At 33.1% G+C, this 19,840-nt stretch overlaps 1 protein-coding gene across 1 annotated transcript; it reads left to right on the plus strand.

Annotated features, from left to right (window-relative positions):
- Nucleotides 1–732: 732 nt before the first annotated feature.
- On the plus strand, nt 733–18,347 carry LOC143909523 (uncharacterized). Its single transcript, XM_077427535.1, has 5 exons — nt 733–1,236; nt 14,695–14,790; nt 14,866–14,985; nt 15,055–15,222; nt 15,315–18,347. The coding sequence occupies exons 1-5, from the start codon at nt 1,198–1,200 to the stop codon at nt 18,330–18,332; spliced, it is 3,441 nt and encodes a 1,146-aa protein (XP_077283661.1). The 5' UTR covers nt 733–1,197; the 3' UTR covers nt 18,333–18,347.
- The last annotated feature ends 1,493 nt before the right edge of the window (nt 18,348–19,840 follow it).

Below are 19,840 nucleotides of genomic sequence, written 5' to 3' on the forward strand. Positions count from 1 at the left end.
GTCTTATCTAATATATAATTTCGAAAGAAACTTTGTATGTAAGTATGAATAAATGTATGTAAGTGTCTTTGGTTGGGAACGACGACAATTGGTTGAATATTTTTTTTTTCGATTCAAATAAATTTAATAAAAAAACAAATGAATATTTACTATTAGATCCGCCATGTTTAAGCTGTTTATATTAAACTAGCTTTATTACCCGGCTTCGCTCGGTGTTTGTAATATAAACCACTTAAACATGACTTGAATATTTGAATAGTTTTATTTTATATAAATTTATTTGAATACTGTTTTTTTTTTATTAAATTGACTGTCACGAACAAACAAACATATACATATGTATAGTAAGTCTCTTATAAAAAAATATATGTACACCCCCGGGGTCTGCACCCTTAGGGGGCGAAGCCCTAGGGCTTCGCCCTCGGTGCCTACGCCCCCGGGAACTTCGAACCCTTTGATTCGGAAAAAAGCGAATTATTTGTTCGATGACGTCAGACCAAATTGACGAAAAAAACGTAGGTAAATACAAACATACATACATACGAACAAACTTTAGTGTTTTACATACAATGTAAGATATACTGAGCGAAGTCGGGTACCTTATAAACAGTAAAAAAAAAGCCTTTAAGAACCAAAATTTGAATTGTGAAAAGGAGACATCGACCGATTTTCAGCATTCCCAGGATACTGCATGAAATCTTTACAGGACAATCGAAAAACTAAATTTCTCAGATCTGAAACACATACAAGCGTATCAATGAAGATTGTTTACAATTCAAAAACTAGCACGTATTATTATTAAATTACGTCAAACTTTCATCGGACCTCAGTAATCGGAAATTCGGATTATCATCGTGCAAAATTAGCAACGCCTCCACTAACTACTGGGTCAGTTTAGTTACAACCGCTTCCGCTACTACATACTACGTACTTCTATTCATCGGTGCATCTTAGCTACCATTACAGCTAATTGCTAATGTGCACCAGCTTCAGTCGAGGCCCTCCTCTCTCTCTCCTCGACCACTAATCATCATCAGCCCAACCCAACCCAACCCAGCGATCGGATTAGCGATCGCAGTGAATGGACGGGAATCTCCGACAGTCAGTACGACAGGTGCTCTCAATAGGAGTGCACGCCTCGACAGTGCACCCAGTTAATACTTCTATAGTTTATGTGTCCTGTTTGTGTGTGAGTTTATGTGCATCGTGTCCTCATCTGACGTCCTTACAATTAGGGTAATGATTTTTATTTTCTCTCTATGCATGAAATTTTTTTTAATGTCTGAAAAATCTTAAACTTTTTAAATTGGTTCAGATTATGTTATTGAAAAAATATATATTTTGTAAGTTTGTAATGTTTGAACTTAACATGTGTGTATGTAACAATTGGTGACCGGAAAAATGGACTCGAGATAGTTGCACTCTTGAGACATCCAAACTTTTAAAGATGCTCACAGAGAACAACGCAATATAATTCCACAAAAAAGCGTCAAGAGGTATTTGTATGGTATCCGGGGGTGCTAACCTTTTTTTGTGGAATTCTATTGCGTAAGTTCTTTTTGAGCGCCTTTAATGATGCAATTCAGTGCAATTTAGCGCATCTTTCCGGGAACCATAACAAATACTAAAAGGGATTAAAAAATGCTGTTATCACTTGTTGATTTCAGAGATTGTATGTATGTATGTAGGAACTAACTTATTTTAATCTTTGAACTTTTTTCAAATCATCATATGTTGAATTTTTGAGAAGATTTTTGCATGACAATACATGAACTAATACATAATTAACCTTTTTATATGCAATATATTTATATTTATATGTAATTATTTTGTGGTTAGTCAATTTACCAAGGTTAATCTGGTTAGTCAATTAATCCCATTTAAGATATGTTGTTAACATTTTTAGTTACATAATTATATATGTACATATGTATGTGCCTAATAACATATGGTATATAGTAATATGAATTCAAAAGACTAATTTGTCTCGGATGATATGTATGTACATATTAGTAAGCATGTATGTATTATAAAAAAACACAAAATTTCATTGATCATTATTAATTTTGCAAAAGTTTTGATTTATCATTATGTAATCTTATAATAATTTATTCGTTGTTTGGTTTAAAAACTTAGGTGTTTGTATTTACAAATAAATTTGCAAATACAAATAAAATTAAAATTTTACCATTAGTTCATTATTTTAAGACCCACATTGTATAATATGTATCTAAGTATTTTATAATAGTTGTTTTACCCGGCTTCGCTAAGTATTTTTAATATAAACAGCTTAAACATGGTGAATGTAATAGTAAATATTTATTAGTTTTTTTATTAAATTAATTTGAATCGAAAAAAATATACATCGAATCGTCATAGAAACTTCGATTTGTTTTCGATGTTACCAACCAACATTACATATTTATATACTTACATACTTACATACAAAGTCTCTTTCGACATTATATATTAGATTACACTAAAAGTATTCTATTGTTATCAATTTATTATTTAAGAAAATATTTGAAATTAAATTTATTTATTATTTTTTTCAATTAAAAGTAAAAAATGTTTTCATCTCACATAGAAGTATTTTACTAATTCCATTAGATGGGTTTTAAATATACACCAGCAGTCACATAAAATGGAACGCTTGTGAATTTTACGACTTCGAGGTCATTAAAGGATAATCCCTTTATGTGTAGGGTTTTTAACGACCAAATATTCTAAATATGATTGTTTTCTAAGATTTGAGTTCAGTTTAGTGTGGGTTTTCGAGGAGAAAGCATCAAATTCGAATTTTAACACGTCAACATGAAAAAAACGAGCTCAGTTATCATTGCAGAAGAGTGTAAAAATCGTGACATTGGCGAGTTCAGGATTTTCCTTTCGGTCAATTTCCAAGAAAATGGGATGTTCTATATCGACTGTTTCGAGAATACTGATAAAAAAAAAGAGAATCTGGAAGTTTTGATCGTAAGAAGGGGACCGAACTGAAAAGATGCACATCGGAGAGGCAAGACCGTGTAATAACCAGATTATCTTTACAGCAGCGATTTAAAACTGCTGTAGAAATAAGAACAGATGTATCTTCACAATTTTCCATGGAAATCAGCGACTCAACAGTAAGAAGGCGACTCAGAGAAGCTGGACTGTACGGTCGGAAAGCTGCAAAAAAACCACTACTAACCAAGAGAATGAAAAACAATCGATTGGAATGGGCGAAAGCACATGAAAATTGGAGTCCATCAGATTGGCAACGAGTGATACTTTCCGACAAATCAAAGTTTAACCTCTATAGTCCTGATGGTTTTCCGTATGTCCGAAGGAAAGTTGGCGAAAGGTATAATGAAAATTGTACCCTTAAAAATGTTAAGCATCCTCCAAGTCAAATGGTCTGGGGATGCTTTTCGTACCATAGCATTGGACAATTGGAGTTTCTACAAGGTGCCATCGATGGAAAAAAATATAAAAAAATTTTAGAAGAAAGCTTTGTCCCATCGATGGAAAACCACCTTTCATATACCGATGATATAATTTTTCAAGATGACTCTGCCCCTTGTCATCGAGCTAAATTGGTGAGAATTCATTTTATTTGATAGCATTGAATATAAATTATAAAATTTAAATCAAAAAACTAATTTTTTTTTTTTACTTTTTTTTTGGTTCGGGACTATTTACAAGAAATGGGTGTAAAGACACTACCATGGCCTGGCAATGGTCCCGATTTAAATCCAATCGAAAATTTATGGATGGGTATCAAGTACAGGATAAGGAAGAACAATGTTACTACTCTTAAATCGTTGAAAGAATTAATAGAAAAGATATGGTACGAAGACTTCCCAATCGAAAATTTAAAAACTTTAGTAGATTCCATGCCAAACCGAATAAAAGAAGTTATAAAATCGAAAGGAGCCGCTACAAAATATTAATTTCTTTTTTATAAGTTGTAAATAATAATATGTGACTGTAATAAAATTAAAAATGTATATGTATAGTGTTATTTTCATTTCAAATTTCATTTAACCGTGAAGTCAACGCACGGTCGTAAAATCTGCCCTCCATAAAATTTCTCCCCAACTCATTTTTGTCAACTTTTTTTTTTCACGTTTGGTATTACACGAATGCACTATGGTACAACCTATCATTTAAATGACTTTCGGTTTTGGTTTTATATAAGATTACCGAAATTTCACGCAAAAACATGTTTCGCTTAAGCGTTCCGTTTTATGTGACTGCTGCTGTATGTATATGTAAGTGGAAATTTCTCTGTTTCTATTTACATTTAGGATACAAAAGGATGCTGTGACGTCATACCGCATCCTCTTGTGTCCTGCTCGCACACGCCTAAGTAAGGCTGTGCAACGAAAACAGGGAGAATCTGACCGCACGCCACTGAATTATCTACGTACATATGTATATAGAGGTACAATGTCGTGAGGTAAAAACAAAGTACTAATGCAAATTTGCTTCTTTCATCAGTTATTAATAATATATGTATAACAGGTTGACTCATTATAAAAAATGCTAATTTAATAATATTATATATGATTTTTTTATAAATTATCTGAATCATAATTAACCCAATTAAGTGGGCATGTCAACGCAATAATTAAAAATTAAGCGCTCACGTTTAGACGAAATTCACCAAAAAAATTTGAACCGTTCGAAAGGTCGCAAAAAAAGGTTGCGTGCAAAGTTTAATGTGTACATTTGTAAACGTGCAAACTTGAAAGTTTTCTCCGAGATGCTTAGATGGATATTGTATTGAGTGTGTGTGTGTTGATTGTGAGTGATTGCCGAATGGACTGCCAGGGTCAGATTTATCATTATTCATTCGAGAGGTAATACAATTAGCGAATATGTGTCAAATATCTTATAAAAACCGTCAACGCATTGTACGAGTGGTGAAACGTCGTTAAAAATCTTTTGTACTGAAGAGGATTGCCTAAAAATGCACGAAAAAAAAGAAACTAGTATACATATGATTCATTTTCGCGAATCAAATCTCACATACAATTCAACCACTCTGGTATTGTCGTATAATTGATTTTTGATTTAATTCTAATTTCTAAATCCATATCATATTAGTGTAAGATTTAGATTTCAAACCCAGAAGAGTGCATGTATTAATGGGTTTGGTGATTATTCCGAACAAATCTCGCACATGTTACCAAAATCTCGATCATGGAACATCTGGCACCCGGAAATTCCATCCATCGAGAGATAATCACGCGAAATATTATACCAACGAGAACTCGAATGCTAGATATTCTGTATTTGCGATTATCGTGGTTGCGATCTAAATATACGAAATAATCCATTTACCGTATAAATTATTAAGTTGGCATACGTGGGTCGAGTATATGTTTCAGTTGGTATGCCGCGTAACACTGAACGTCCTCTTTAAAGTCTTTGTTCTCACTAATTTTTCATTTACTGTAAAAGAGATATATAAATATTATTCATACAAAAAAAAATAAAAAATATATGCAGATAAATATTTTTATTTTTACATATGTATATACCAGGAAGGCCTTACAGGTAAATCCCAATGCGCTTTCCTGGCCAATTACAAATTACAATTACAATTACAAATGCAGCATTTTTATTACAAGTCGTTGAATTACGAGACACTGAAAAACTCGCAAATTAACGAGACATCTATGAATTGTACATAAATTTTATTGTACATCAATCATACTTCAAATAGATTTTTAGCCAATTTTTTTTCCGGGAACCGTTTCAACAATGACATCAGAGAAAATTGGCAAATTCTGATAGGAAACGATCAACCGGGAGTCACAAATCCAGGTCTGACCAACAGCATACTCTGAAAAATTAATTTTCATTCGAGGCCCGGGCCCATGGATCGAACCCGGCGCCTCTCGACGCTAAGCAGAAGCTTAACGACCGAGCTATGCTAATTACATTTGCTACCATATATTTTATTGAAAGTAATTAGGATGCACTAACTTATGTCAGTTGAAAATAGCGGTCCATTTTTGAATAAAAAAACGGAATAGTTATGCGTATTAATTAAAATAATTTTTGATATATTTTCGTCTTCGGTTTGCCGCTCATCAAAAAAGTGGCGCCCTTAGGCACCGCCTTATTAGCCTATGCCTACGGATCGTTTCTGCATATTATTAACTATGTATGAATGATTGGTATATGAAATCTTCTCCGACAAGTTATTAATCAACCGCTGTCTGTGAAGTGTGTTTAATCACTACAATAGAAATCGATATGCAATATTATGCATATGGACAGATGGATTATATTTGTTTGAGTTTGAAAATGCATTTAATTAAAAGTTATTTCAATCGCGTTAGATAAATCATTCCAGATTAGGATTGTGACATGTGTCCAGCACGCGCCAATGCAACAAAAAGCGGTCGTCGAGCGCCACTGCATTTTTTTTCCATTTATGAAGAATTTTGCTTTCGTTTTCAATGTCACTTGCAAACTGCATTCGACAGCCGATCAATTATAGCCGACCGACCGGATCGAGATGTCGTCGATAGATAGCGACCGATGATTGATGTCAACAATGGCGATGAAAAGGTTGGCGAACCCCGGCCGCTCGAGAAGCGCCTACATAACCGACCGTAATTGGCCGGACGGTGAAATAATGGACGACTTTTTGCGTTATTTGTTTGATATCGACGAAAGTGAAAATTTAATTACACGTGTGCGAGTGTTTGGGCAATTCTCCGCAGGCCGGAAATTTCCAATTCATTATTTGCTTTTTTGCGTGTCAGATGCGTAAGCTCAGCTGTCCATTTAAATGTTATAATTATATGATTATTCATAAAATAACATTTTTGTATGAGAAATTGGGTTTGGCGTCTAGCCATGCGTTCAAGTAACTTTTTTCAGAAAAACAAAATCCATTCATTATTATTTTAAATATGTAAGATTTCGTTTGTTTCTGTTTTCAAATTTGCTCAAAAATAGTATTTTGATAAAATACTTCACTTATATGGTTAGTGATTTGATGTCTTTATTATATTATGGATCAGCGTAATGTACACATGTGCATATATACATACATACATAAGTACATATGTATGTATTATACAAATTTTATTTAAATGAGAGAATGCTAAAATGTTATTGCAGTTATTATTGTGTTTTATTTCATTTAAAAATGAATAAAGTTATTATTACAGTGGTTTCTAAATAACCAGCAGCGTGATCTAGTGGTGAATGTTGAATTATTTCGTACTTGATGTTACGGGTTCGAGTCCCACTAAGTCTCGTTGTTGGCCAGACCTTGGTTTGTCGAGGTCGATCGTTTCTTATCAGAATTTGCCAATTTTTCTGATTTTCATTGAAACGGTTCCTGTAAAAATTGGCGTTTCCTTCCTACCCATCCCAATTTTCTGTTCCAAACCTTTAGTTATTCTTATATCTTAGGTTTCGCCATATTGCTCACCATAGATGTCTCTGTGGTTGTTTATCGAATAAAAATTCGTATTGTTACATGAAAGTTATTCATCGTTATTTATCTTATTCATACGATGTTTGTAATATCTGACCATAGATGTCAGATATTGTTTAGATTTACATGTATCTATGTAATAATTATGTGGACCAGGAAATCGCATTTGGGGTTTACGTGTTAAGCCTTCCTGGTATATTTTTATATGTATGTATGTATAATATATTGCATTAGAATAATAAAAATAAGTAATAAAATACATTATTATATTTATATTGTGGTTATTTACATAAATTAACACATGCCTTTAATACTAACTCAATGTTTAAGTTGTACGTCTAGCGAAAATATCCAGCTCCATATAAGCTACAATTTGTATGTAATAAATATTTATTGGAGTTATGTCTTACGTATCAACCGAACATGCAAATCATAATCAAAGGCACTGGAGAGCAGGTAGAACAATGTACATATGGTATTTTGGGGCTCCCCCGCGAAATACCGCGAACTCTAGCTGAACCGATTCGCGTTTGATCAAATCGTACGAACGAATAAGGGAAAAGTTGTGGCACTTTTCTAAGATTGGATTAATCCTTATATTTCGGTGAAAGTGATAATTAATGCGTCAATCGAAATATCGGATGATAAAACCAAATTCGAATTACGCGAAAGTGAAAGGAAAAAGCTCGACCGAGATAATGACCTTCGTGTGCTTGCGAGGGTCTAACAACACGTTATATTGTTATATATTACATTAAATATATTATACATATTTCTAAAGGCGAAGAAAGTCACTTAGCACATATTGGAATGAAAGAAAAAACGTTTGTTTTTTCGATAGATTGTCGAATTTTCGCCTTTGTAGTGTTTAAATTGCGGTCTCTATTGTTCGCCAGGTTGAATTGTTAGTGTGCGCTTTTTGAAATTCCCATTATTAGATTTGCTTTGTCGAGATAAGTTTCAGTTTCAAAATAATGATACCATAAATTAGTGTAATCGCAGGGTTATATGAGTTTTTTATGTGAGACAAATTTATACTCGTCCCTCCCCTTAATTTTATATAAGAAATACGCTACGAAAGTATTCACATACCATCCAATTTGCTAACAGTTCCTGCTTTATCTAATATACATATGATTTAGAAAGAGACTTTGTATGTAAGGTTTAATGTAACTATGTATGTATGTAAGGTTTATTGGGAACATCGAAAAGAACTCAAATTTTCTATGACGACGATATCGATATCGTTTAGTAAATAAATTTTTATGTTTATTTTACAAATATCGAGCGAAGCCGGGTGAAACCACTTGTAATATACATATATACAAACGGACGCGTTGTATGTGTGTGGGTATGTGGCTAACGCGTGGGCAGATATGGAGATTTCAAAAAAACAAATTTTAGAATACTTCCGAGTATTCTAAATTATGCATAGGGATGTGGCGTGACGACCGATCGTTTCGAGGAAACGCGGGGTAGTGGGGAAGTGGGGGGGTAGTGGAGGGTCTGACATGTGCTCCTGATATTGAGCAATTGCGTTGGAACGGGTGACGCCAGCGTCAGATGCGCATTCCTCATTTCGACGAGGGTGAACGGAGAGCGGGTTGATATGGTTCGGCGATTACATCCCAAATGTGAATCGCTACCAGGATAACCGCTGCTACGAAAATCGCTCGCGCAGGTTTCCCTTCGCACGAAAATTTCCGTACAGAAAACTGCCCAAATATTATTCCAAACTGTCCAAATCTCGTATAAAAAAGCATGCTTGGGCAGTTTCTGTACGGCAATTTTCCTGTGCGACGAATTTTCGTGCGACAGGAGACCCAAGTGAGCGATTTTCGTAGCGGCGGTTATCCTGGTAGCGATTCACATTTGGGATATAACCCGTTTACCGGTCAATATATGCGCCCGCCTATAAATTACCTTACACTATATTTACATATAACATGTGTATTACTTTATTTAAATTCATGTATCAATTCCTTTCTGAAGCCACCCGAAATCAACGGGCATAACACTAGTGCTACATATGTATGTATGTGTGGAGCTGTAAAATTTCCTGGACTGGTATCGTCCTAAAAAGTGCTATCAGTGATTTGTTTTGAATAAAGAGAAATTTTATTTGTATGTGTTATGTAAGTATGTATGTATGTGACGTACTATAGTGGTGTAAACAAAAATATAAATGTGTACAAGATTACTCCTATATGATCATGGTTGTAAATTAGCTCGTTACGGCAACTGTTAACGTTCCGTCACATAATATACATACGTGACATTTTAAATTTTTTGCATTTATTTTGAGATTATCTAAAATGACCTAAATATGCACGTGTAGCCACCACGAAACTTTCTCCACATTGAACAGCTTTTGCACAAACGAAAACAATGGTCGAATGAAAAAATTTCACAAAATGTCAAATTACTAACGTCAAAATGTTTTGGCCATAAAGCGTCACAAAAAATGACATTCACGTGCGCGTTTAGATTTCGATTTATTAATACACTTTCATCCACATGTCTCGGTAATCAACGTACCTACATATAATAAATTCCAAATGAAAAATTGCCCAGTGTGCAAATTTCTTAGGAAATTTCAAAATTTGCAAAATGTAAATAAAATGTAAATTTCTCCCACTAACTAGTGTTGTATGATGATAATTAAATGATTTAAAAGATAGCGGTTGATACATCATCAACCACGTTACGTGATATCCGCGAGAAGTGTCAGTTTTCACCGAGTGACACTGAAATCTGGAAACTGCACTTCCCTCTTCAATTAATTCAGGTCGAAGAAGAAAGTGTACTCGTCTAGGAAAATGCACCTCTCGCCCGGTGCAATGTCGTTCAACACGCAATTACGCAATTTAACCCCAATCGCCATTCGATACCGATAAGCTTTCCAGCAAATAGAGATCGAATTTCCTGGGATTTCTTTTCAGAAAGGGGGCGACAATTCATCAAAAGAGTTATAGGAAGCTTTCAACCAAAAAAAGAAACTAGATGTTAAACCAAATACAACATCACATATTATGATATAAATACATCAATGAAACTCACATGAATTTCAATTTAAAAGTGTGTTTGTGAATGAGAACGTCATATTCCATATCTAGCACGTGCTAGAGTTTTTGAACCATGTCGTTATTTTTACATTCAGACCTTTGCTACTGTTTATTAATTTATTATTCTGTAAATATGTAATTACTTGAAGAAGAATGTATTTGTTATTCATCATAATGTTGGTCAGATAACTTTTATGTTTTACAGTTCTTGATAATTGAGTCATTATAACTATCAATATGATATATAGTGGTTTTCTATTATATAATATAGGTTGTGGCTATTTGCAGGTACTATATCTGCAAATTATTGGCTATTTGCAGGTACTATATCTGCAAATTATTGGCTATTTGCAGGTACTATATCTGCGACAGGCGCAAAGCCTTTTGCGCATGCGCTTGAACCGTCACTGTCAGCGTGTTAACTGTTACAATTTTGTTTTAAGCCTCTATAAAATTAGTTCGAACTCGTAAAGTGACATAGAGTAAAAAATATAATCCAAATTAGTTAATATTATTAATTGTTAGAAAATTATTGTCATATACAACGTATAATACCTACATACAAGTGCAAGCTGCAAACTAGCTAAATTATATAAATTTATTATAATAACGTGCCAAATTTATTTGCCTCATGTATAATGAACGATTGATTAAACAAGTCTAGCATACATTAGTAAGAAATTAAAATCGGATTATAAGTTCACGCGCATGCGCAGAAGGCTTTGCGCCTGTCGCAGATATAGTACCTGCAAATAGCCACAACTTATAATATAACGTGACATAAACATTTAAACGTTATTTAATGTGTAAATTTCAGTGTCATATTCCAAGTTAGTTTTTGAAAACAAATTGACCCTTTTTTTTGTTTTCGGATAGAAGTGGCAATGTATTGACTTTGCTAATTTTTTCACATGAATAAATAATATATGCGTGGTTATGATTTTGACACAAAATTACATATATGTACATATACATATTATGAAATAGTATAAAGCAAAAATAATTGATTTCAATCTTTGCACTTTCTTTCTTAAGTTGGTTGAAAAACAATACAATGGGCGAGAGCGCAGACTTTCGTTTAGGTAATTAAAGCATAATGATGTCATCGTTTCATTAAGGAAGTCGCGATATACTAATAAAATTTATAAGTATGCTGGTATGCATATACTTTAATAACATGCAATTTTTTTTAGAAAATGTGGGTAAAATACAGAAGTTTTTCACACGGACTAGTGAAATTTTAAGTGGGCGAGATGGCGCGATTGATAATTTTTTATAAGAACCGATTTAATGCTTGAACTTGAACTTTTTTCTACCAAGGCCAAGATATACTGACGCAACGAATTGATGGATAGTAAAAAAAATCAATAAACAAACATGATATCGTTACAATTACTTGTAAACCTCGAAATTACAAGACTAAATTTTTTCAGAGGTCGTCGTACTTTTTTGATCATATTTTTGAATGTTTTACACGAAGGTGTAATTGGAGTACTTAATTCTATAAAATACTTTTTAACAAAAACGGATTTACGAGGATTACACGTATATTTTTTTATTAAGATTTATAATGTTAAGCAATATTAAACTAAATTCAAGAAAGTGATATATATGGATACAAAGTGGCGTTTTCTATTCTTCATAGGGCAGGTGCCTATAAAAGACAAATCGCCTGTACTGGATCAATAAACTGGACTTTTACTACGACCAGCGAAAGCTCACCCAACGGGCCGGTCGATGTGCTCTCAGATAATTGTGGTGTTAAAATCAAAAAGTAATACCTAAAATGACCATTTGGGCGTTTCCAACGTAAAATGTTTGTTTACAACTTGTTCTTTCCCTTTCGTAAATTTAACCATGGTCACGATTTGCCACCGGAAATTGCGATAAACATACGTTTTCACATTTGTTTTCCAACTCTTATTCAACATTTATCTTAGTTTCTAAACTGATTAAACAAAAACCGGTCAAAATAGCTGTTCAAATGCACCAATTATGTTTTTTTTTTTTGATTTTCAAATGCTTTTTATTATTACGAAATTATGTTCACAATACTTCTTATATCTATTTTAATAGCTACCGATCTACTGATCATTTTCTATTTTACAATTTAATTTAATTTGGTTAGTAATCATAGTATTCTAATGTTAATGTACAGCATAATAGGAAAAAAGAGTTCAAAAACCTATTTACAATTACCAATTATATGTAGTTGGAATTTTTTGGACTTTTATGAAGCAATGATTACAAGTTTTACAAAAAAACATAATCCAACCAACAGTACTAATATTGGGTATCAGGATATGTACCCTCTGGACACATACCCCGCGGACACATACCCCTGGTCAAAACCTCCCTGGACATTAACCCCCCGTGCAAAAAACCCCCTGAAAAATAAAATATTTTATAAAAAATGACAGTATCTATAATAAAAAGTCAGTATCAATACTAATTTATTTCAGTCAGAAAAATACAATTTGGATAATAATTCATCTATCAGAACAAATGCGAGAGGTGGTATCATTCGTAATTTCAGTCCAAAATCAGAATCTTCTTGGTAACGTCGCTGCATCTCATTCTCTATAACTTTCCGATAGATGTTTTGACTTAGATGAAAGAAACATCCTTTAATTTCGCAGACTGCGAAACTTCTTTCTAAACTATGTATAGCTGCCAATTCAAAGTCAATCATGATGCTGGTTGGACTCAAATTGTCATTCAATATATTTAATGTCTCGAACAGTTTAGTGTAAGTATCGTGTATTTTCTTCTGTAGTAAAATATAAAGACACGGAAGGACTCGGTCATGAATCGTGTAGAAAACCAGTGGGATGTTGTTTCCAAAGGCGAAATCACACAGGGAAGAACGGCATGTCGTGTGCTTGGGGGTTCTCCTACATTTCTTCAAATATGGGATACACCCAGTGATGCGCTGCTAAAATTCTATGAACCGGTTCGCACCTTTGCAAACAACCCCCCCATATATATTTTTAATTTCAACCCCCCCATATATATTCAAAAATATATTTTTATTATACATTACAAAGTTATTTATCTTATTCGTCTATTATATGTTGTGTGATGGTGACTTCAGAGCCATGATTTAACGAATGGTGTGGAATCCCATGAAGTCAGTGGTATACCTATCAAATTAATGGTCATTAAGTCTGATATGTGTCTCTTCGCCAGCTCTAAAGAAATATAAAAATATTTTTTTCCGTATTTTAAGAACCAGCTCTCCGAACCCAAATTATTTTAGCAACCGGCACGACAGAGCCAGTGCGAACCCATAGCAGCACATCACTGGATACACTGTTATCGATCTCTGACAAGCAAGGATAAATACAAGGATAAAATTTTACAGAAAACACGCCAGGGGGTGATTTTGGGACGGTGTGTGCTGGGCGTGCCATGAATATGTGCCAGGCATTCCACATTTTTTTCGCATGTTTAAAAGTATATAAAAAAAACCATGTGCCGCGTTCCTTCCTGTGTGAACAGTCGGAGACTGTCACATGTTCCAAATATTAATATTCGATTGTTATCCTCTCAGCTGAAATCATTTAAAATTATTAATTACTTATTACTGTTTTTAAATAATTTTTATCCATGGCGGGAGCTATTTTTCAGGGGTTTTTTTGTACGGGGGGTTAATGTCCAGGGGGTTTTTGAATGGGGGTATGTGTTCTAGAACCCTAATATTATTAATTTTACATTGTAATAATAATCATTATTACAATGTAAAATTAAAATTATAAAATTTTATAAGATTGCATTATGAAAAATATTCATAAATTTGGTATAGTTTAAATATGAATGTTAATATTATGTAATTGGTACTATTTTGTATGTACTTAGATACAAAAAATATCGATGCGGTGCAAACGATCTGTGGTTCAGTCTGTCTGGCGCTTGTCGATCGTTTGCACCAAACCCAAAAAATATATGTATATTTTGATATAATATTTGATGACAGAAGGTAAATTTTCTACATTAATCAATCGCAAATAAATGAAAGAACTGTTAATCTCAAGGGACAAATTTTATAACATTATCAGAGGCTACAAGCATTTTCATTACTTAAAATATATATTTTTTCTATTGTTTATTCTTTAAAAACAACCAGATTCATAAAACATTTATGCTTATTAAATTAATATTAATAATTTTGTTTGTTCTTAGATGATTTTCATCCAAATATTAGTTGTCAGCTTGTTGAAGTTGGCGTTGGCAACAAAACCACCAGGCTATGTTGAAAAACCGAAGATTCCAGATCCTGTCAGTTATTATAATATAAATGTTTTTAAACCAGTTTAAATATACTTTACATTAATGTGACTGCTTTCATTATAGAACCCACCAAAATATGATTTTGGTTATACAATAGACTATTCTTCGGGCAATAAACAAGGACACTTGGAACAACGGAATGGTGAACACACTGAAGGACATTACTATGTTGACTTGCCCAATGTATAATTATATAAATGTTTTAAAAAACTTTATTTAAATACTTTTTATTAATAATGAGATGTGTTATAGGAATCGGCAGCTCAAGAAGTTCAATACTTTGCTGATGATTGGGGCTTTCATCCAATAGTTAAATACAGTTCTAAATCAAAGCATAGTTCTTCTAGTACACAGTTTGCACTTGGAGAAGAAGCTGTCAAGAAATTGGGTGCAAATGGCTTCAATACACCAATTAATAAGGTTTAATTTAATATACATATGTAGAAAAACCACGGCAATACAATTTTGTTATTATTTTTGCATTTAAATAACTGAATATTTATGAATTTCAGAATTCTGGTACAAGCTCTTTTTACACAACTGATTCTGCACTACCATCAGTAGCTACAAGCAATATTGTTTCATATGGTGATAAAATAAATACAATCCAAACTGTACATCAGCCAGGATCAGTTTCATTTTTACCAACGGCTTTGACAGGCGGTTCCTCTCAGCAAGAACAACAACCACAAACAATTCACCTTCAGCCTGTAAATCGTGAACCGAGCTATTATAGTACAACTCAACTCTTGCCCGTCAAGTCCACACCTTCTTATCAAGAGCAAACTCCACATCAATCAAATAATGGCGGAGTCCAATATTCGACAAACGTCGTACACCATGATTCAAAATCGAATGTTCAATTCCAGCAGCAAAATCTGTTGACTCCTTCTCATCAAAATATTATCTCGCATACAAGTACTCCTATTCAAGTGTCGACTCCAGCACACGTTGATATATTATCCAATCCCCAACCCTTAATCTTGGAACAGGTAAGTACAGAGCCTACAACATACGAACATAGTTCTTTGGTATTACAGCAACCTGTTGATTATGGCACAAAGCTTATATCTTCCAAAGTTCCTCGTGTTAAATATGTTACAACTGAAACCCCGTTAGTAAACTTACACACACCAAAAGAAGCGTCATACTCTAAGTTAGTAGCATCGACACATAATTTGGTATCAAACGATGATTTACTGAATATTAATAGTGCTGCCGAAAATGATGGATACTTAAGTGATGCAGGGCATCCTTCTGTTGATTATACCCATGTCGTTGATCATAATTCGAAATATAATCAACACAGCAATAATCAAGTACAGAATGCATTTACTGTCAGTGGATCATATGGAAAAGTGTTGAATCCTCCATTTAGAAAACCAATAGGTGCTGGAATTATTTCAATTGAATCACCCGAAGAAATTAATCCAGCGTTTGTTCAACCGATTGTTGTTGCGGACTTCAAATCTGAAGTTGAAAACAATATTATATCGACTACAGAGGCGTCCATATTGTACCAAAGCAGTACAGAGGGTCAGTATGAAAATCTACAATCGTCCACTCCGAAGCTCCGTCCAGTGAGTCAAAAATTTTTAGCGCCCTTAAATGCTGGGCTCAGGCTTGTTAATTCTAATAAAGTGGATTATCTTGATTGCTCAGACAAAACTGATGTTAAACATGTCGAAGATGAAGTAATTGAACAAGAAAATATCGAAAGTAATGAAAGAATCAAAACGGTAGTTGAATTATTCAAATCCGTGCCAATTGATGTAAATCAAGAAGGTAAATATACAACGCAGCATGTATATGAACATGCTAAGAATTTGGCTCAAAATTTACAATCCCCCTATGAAATAATTAGAGACCAACAGCATATTCAAAATTTACAACAAAACCAATTTCAAACTGCGTTGCAATCCTCAAAGAAAATACAAAATAATTTAAATCAAAAGTTATATCAGCTAGGCGCTCAGCAAATACTGATCCACCCAACAGAACAAATAAATCAATTTGAAGCTCAAGAAGAAGCACAGCAGATAGAAGAACATCATGAAGAAATTGCAAAGCACGAACAAACTTCCATTTTGAGTTCGACTGTTTCGCCAATTTCAATCAACTCAGCCCAACAGAGTACGGTTTTAGTACAGACTCAAGTTAATCATAATGAACAAGATGGTTCTAATCAGCAAGGTAGCATAGAACAAGTGCAATATCACACAGACATAGCAGCGGCGGAACAAAGCCAATCTTCACATTCACAAGAATCTCATAGTCAAATATTAATACAACCTGAACATTATCATGCAAATGATCACACATTGCAAGAATCAGAATCTTTAGAACATCAATTCCAGACACAAAATCAACATTCTTTTTCTGTACAGCATCCTATTCAAGGTGTGACCGATTATAGGACACCAAATAAAGTTCAATTTGATAGAATTGTTGAAAACAGCATTCATCAGCAATTAAAACAACAGCATGGCTTACCTACAGCTCTGCCACTTATTCAAAAACCAACTGCAATCCCACATCTAGCACCAACAGTAATAGAAAAACATTTTCCAATTCCTTATGAGGTTGAAAAACGGGTTCCATATCCAGTAGAAGTTGAAAGAATTGTTGAAAGACCTATAGAAGTGACCAAATATGTTGACAAACCTTATCCAGTAGAAGTCAAAGTTCCGCATCCTGTACATGTTCCAGTACACGTACATCACTCTTATCCTGTTGATAGAATAATCGAAAAGAAAGTGCCATATCCTGTAGAGGTAGAAAAAATCGTTGAAAAACAGGTACCAGTGCAAGTACCATATCCTGTGGAGAAAATTGTTGAACGAGTGGTGGAAAAGCCAGTTCATGTGACTCAGTTTATTGAAAAACCGTATCCAGTAGAAAAGCCAGTTCCTTACCCCGTCGAAGTTCAACATATTATCGAGAAAAATGTCCCATATCCAGTGGAGGTTAAGGTGCCATATAAACAACATCCAATCACATACCCCATTCAGAATAAACAGGTGCCCTTTAAACTAGTAAATAATCCTTATATTGTGACATATCCTGTACATCCAAACATTCCTGTGAATTTGGGTCAGTTATATTTTGTAAATCAAAATTATGGATGGCAGCAAAAGGAATGGCCAGTAGTAAATCACTATTATAATAATGCTTATTCACAAAATCAAAATCCTATCAAAGTGAATTATCCTACGCACGTAGATTCATATTATAGAAAAGCACCATCTTCCTACGGTGGAAATAAAGTTGTTTCATCACAACTATCTACTATTAATGGCGCAGAATCCATCAAAAATTATAGTACATATCTAGGTCCAGTACCAATACAAAATAATTTAAATATATGGGGGCAAAACGATAACACAAATGGAAACAGTTTAAAATACAGAAGATCAGATAGGAATAGTAGAGGTTATAGAATGGAGTACGGCTTTAAGCCACCGCTAATTCCTAGCATTGAAATAGACATGAATGGACAACCCATCAATAGGGATCTAAAAAGAAAATAAGTACATTAAAAATTTAAACAAACATGAAATTTAAAAAGTATTGTAATGTAAATATACATTCACATAAAAAATAATAATAAACACAGGGTCATGAAATTGTTATTTTAGAAATCCAATATGAGCCCTAATAGTCATTATAGAAGGGTTTGTCGAAAGGGAATAATGATTGGTAACCCATATTATTTTTGGCAAAACAGTAAAAGTGTATATTTTTAAGATTATACGATAAGGTTTAGTCAAAACTTTGTATTATATTGTACGGTTAAATTTATTTATAATTTTGCCATAATTTAGATAAAGCTTACATAATTCTTATTTAAAATAAGGTGTATCAATAGTATTATAAATAATATTACAGAATAAAGTTACCTTTATATATTAAAAAAAAAAAAACATTTTAATAAGTAAAATGTGTATTTTATTACCAATAAAAAAGACCTACATATAAATATAATCTTAATTACAATATCACATAATAAAAAAATGTTTTCAGTGGTTTTTAATATAATTTCGAATCAAAATTTCAAAATATCAAATAAATATATTTATGTATGTATATATGTACTTACACCTATTCATCATCAAATATTAAAATACCTTACACCTATTCACTTACACCTATTCATCATCAAATATTATAACATCAACAATTGACGTTGAGAAATTAAACCAATAAAAACTTGAATAATGATATATATTATTCAGCTTATTATGAATTACATTTAAAAAGTCTTTGCCATTTTTCACAGCTACAACTTTATCAAGAAGGTAAGTTTTGAGTTCATTGTAAGTTAATTCCAACAATCTTACAAGGGATGGAAACATGCACAAGCTGGCTAAATTATGTAGGTAGAAAAAATCAATATCCCTTAAATGTTTTACAAAGTTTACAATGACTTTTGGTTCAAAAATCATTTGCAAAATGATTGAATTATGTAGCTCCGGTGTCAATTTTGAATTTAATATCTGTGAGTCGACATCACTTCTCGGAAATCCAGTTATTTCTGTACAGAAATAGTTATTGTAGTTTCCACGTATGATTCTAATCTAATCACTAGTATGGCTCAAACCATCATTGTTGGTGCTTATGTTGCTTAACAGTCTAAAACTAAAACTGATTTTGTATACAATATTGTACTCAAACTGTTAATTAACTACTTTCATTCTTTACTCTGTTGCTTTTGGTATACATGATTTAAAATTTGTATCATAGTATTCAAGAAAGATTACCAGCCTGAAGAATCAACACATTTACTATAGAAAGTGACTTTATTTATCTTTATGGTGTTATTTGTATTTTTTTTTATTTTAATTATCAGTTTTTAATAATCACATGTATTTAAAATATCTTAACAAATATAAATTAATAAATATTAGAATTTATGTACATACATACATATTAGCTCGCTTGCTTTTCAACTCGCTTGTTAGAAGTAAGCTAGAGTATAATGCAATTGTGTGGAATCCGCATGAAGCAAACTACTCTCTTATTATAGAAAAAGTGCAAA

The sequence above is a fragment of the Arctopsyche grandis genome, chromosome 3 (assembly GCF_051622035.1).
Source record: "Arctopsyche grandis isolate Sample6627 chromosome 3, ASM5162203v2, whole genome shotgun sequence".
Lineage (NCBI taxonomy): Eukaryota > Metazoa > Arthropoda > Insecta > Trichoptera > Hydropsychidae > Arctopsyche > Arctopsyche grandis.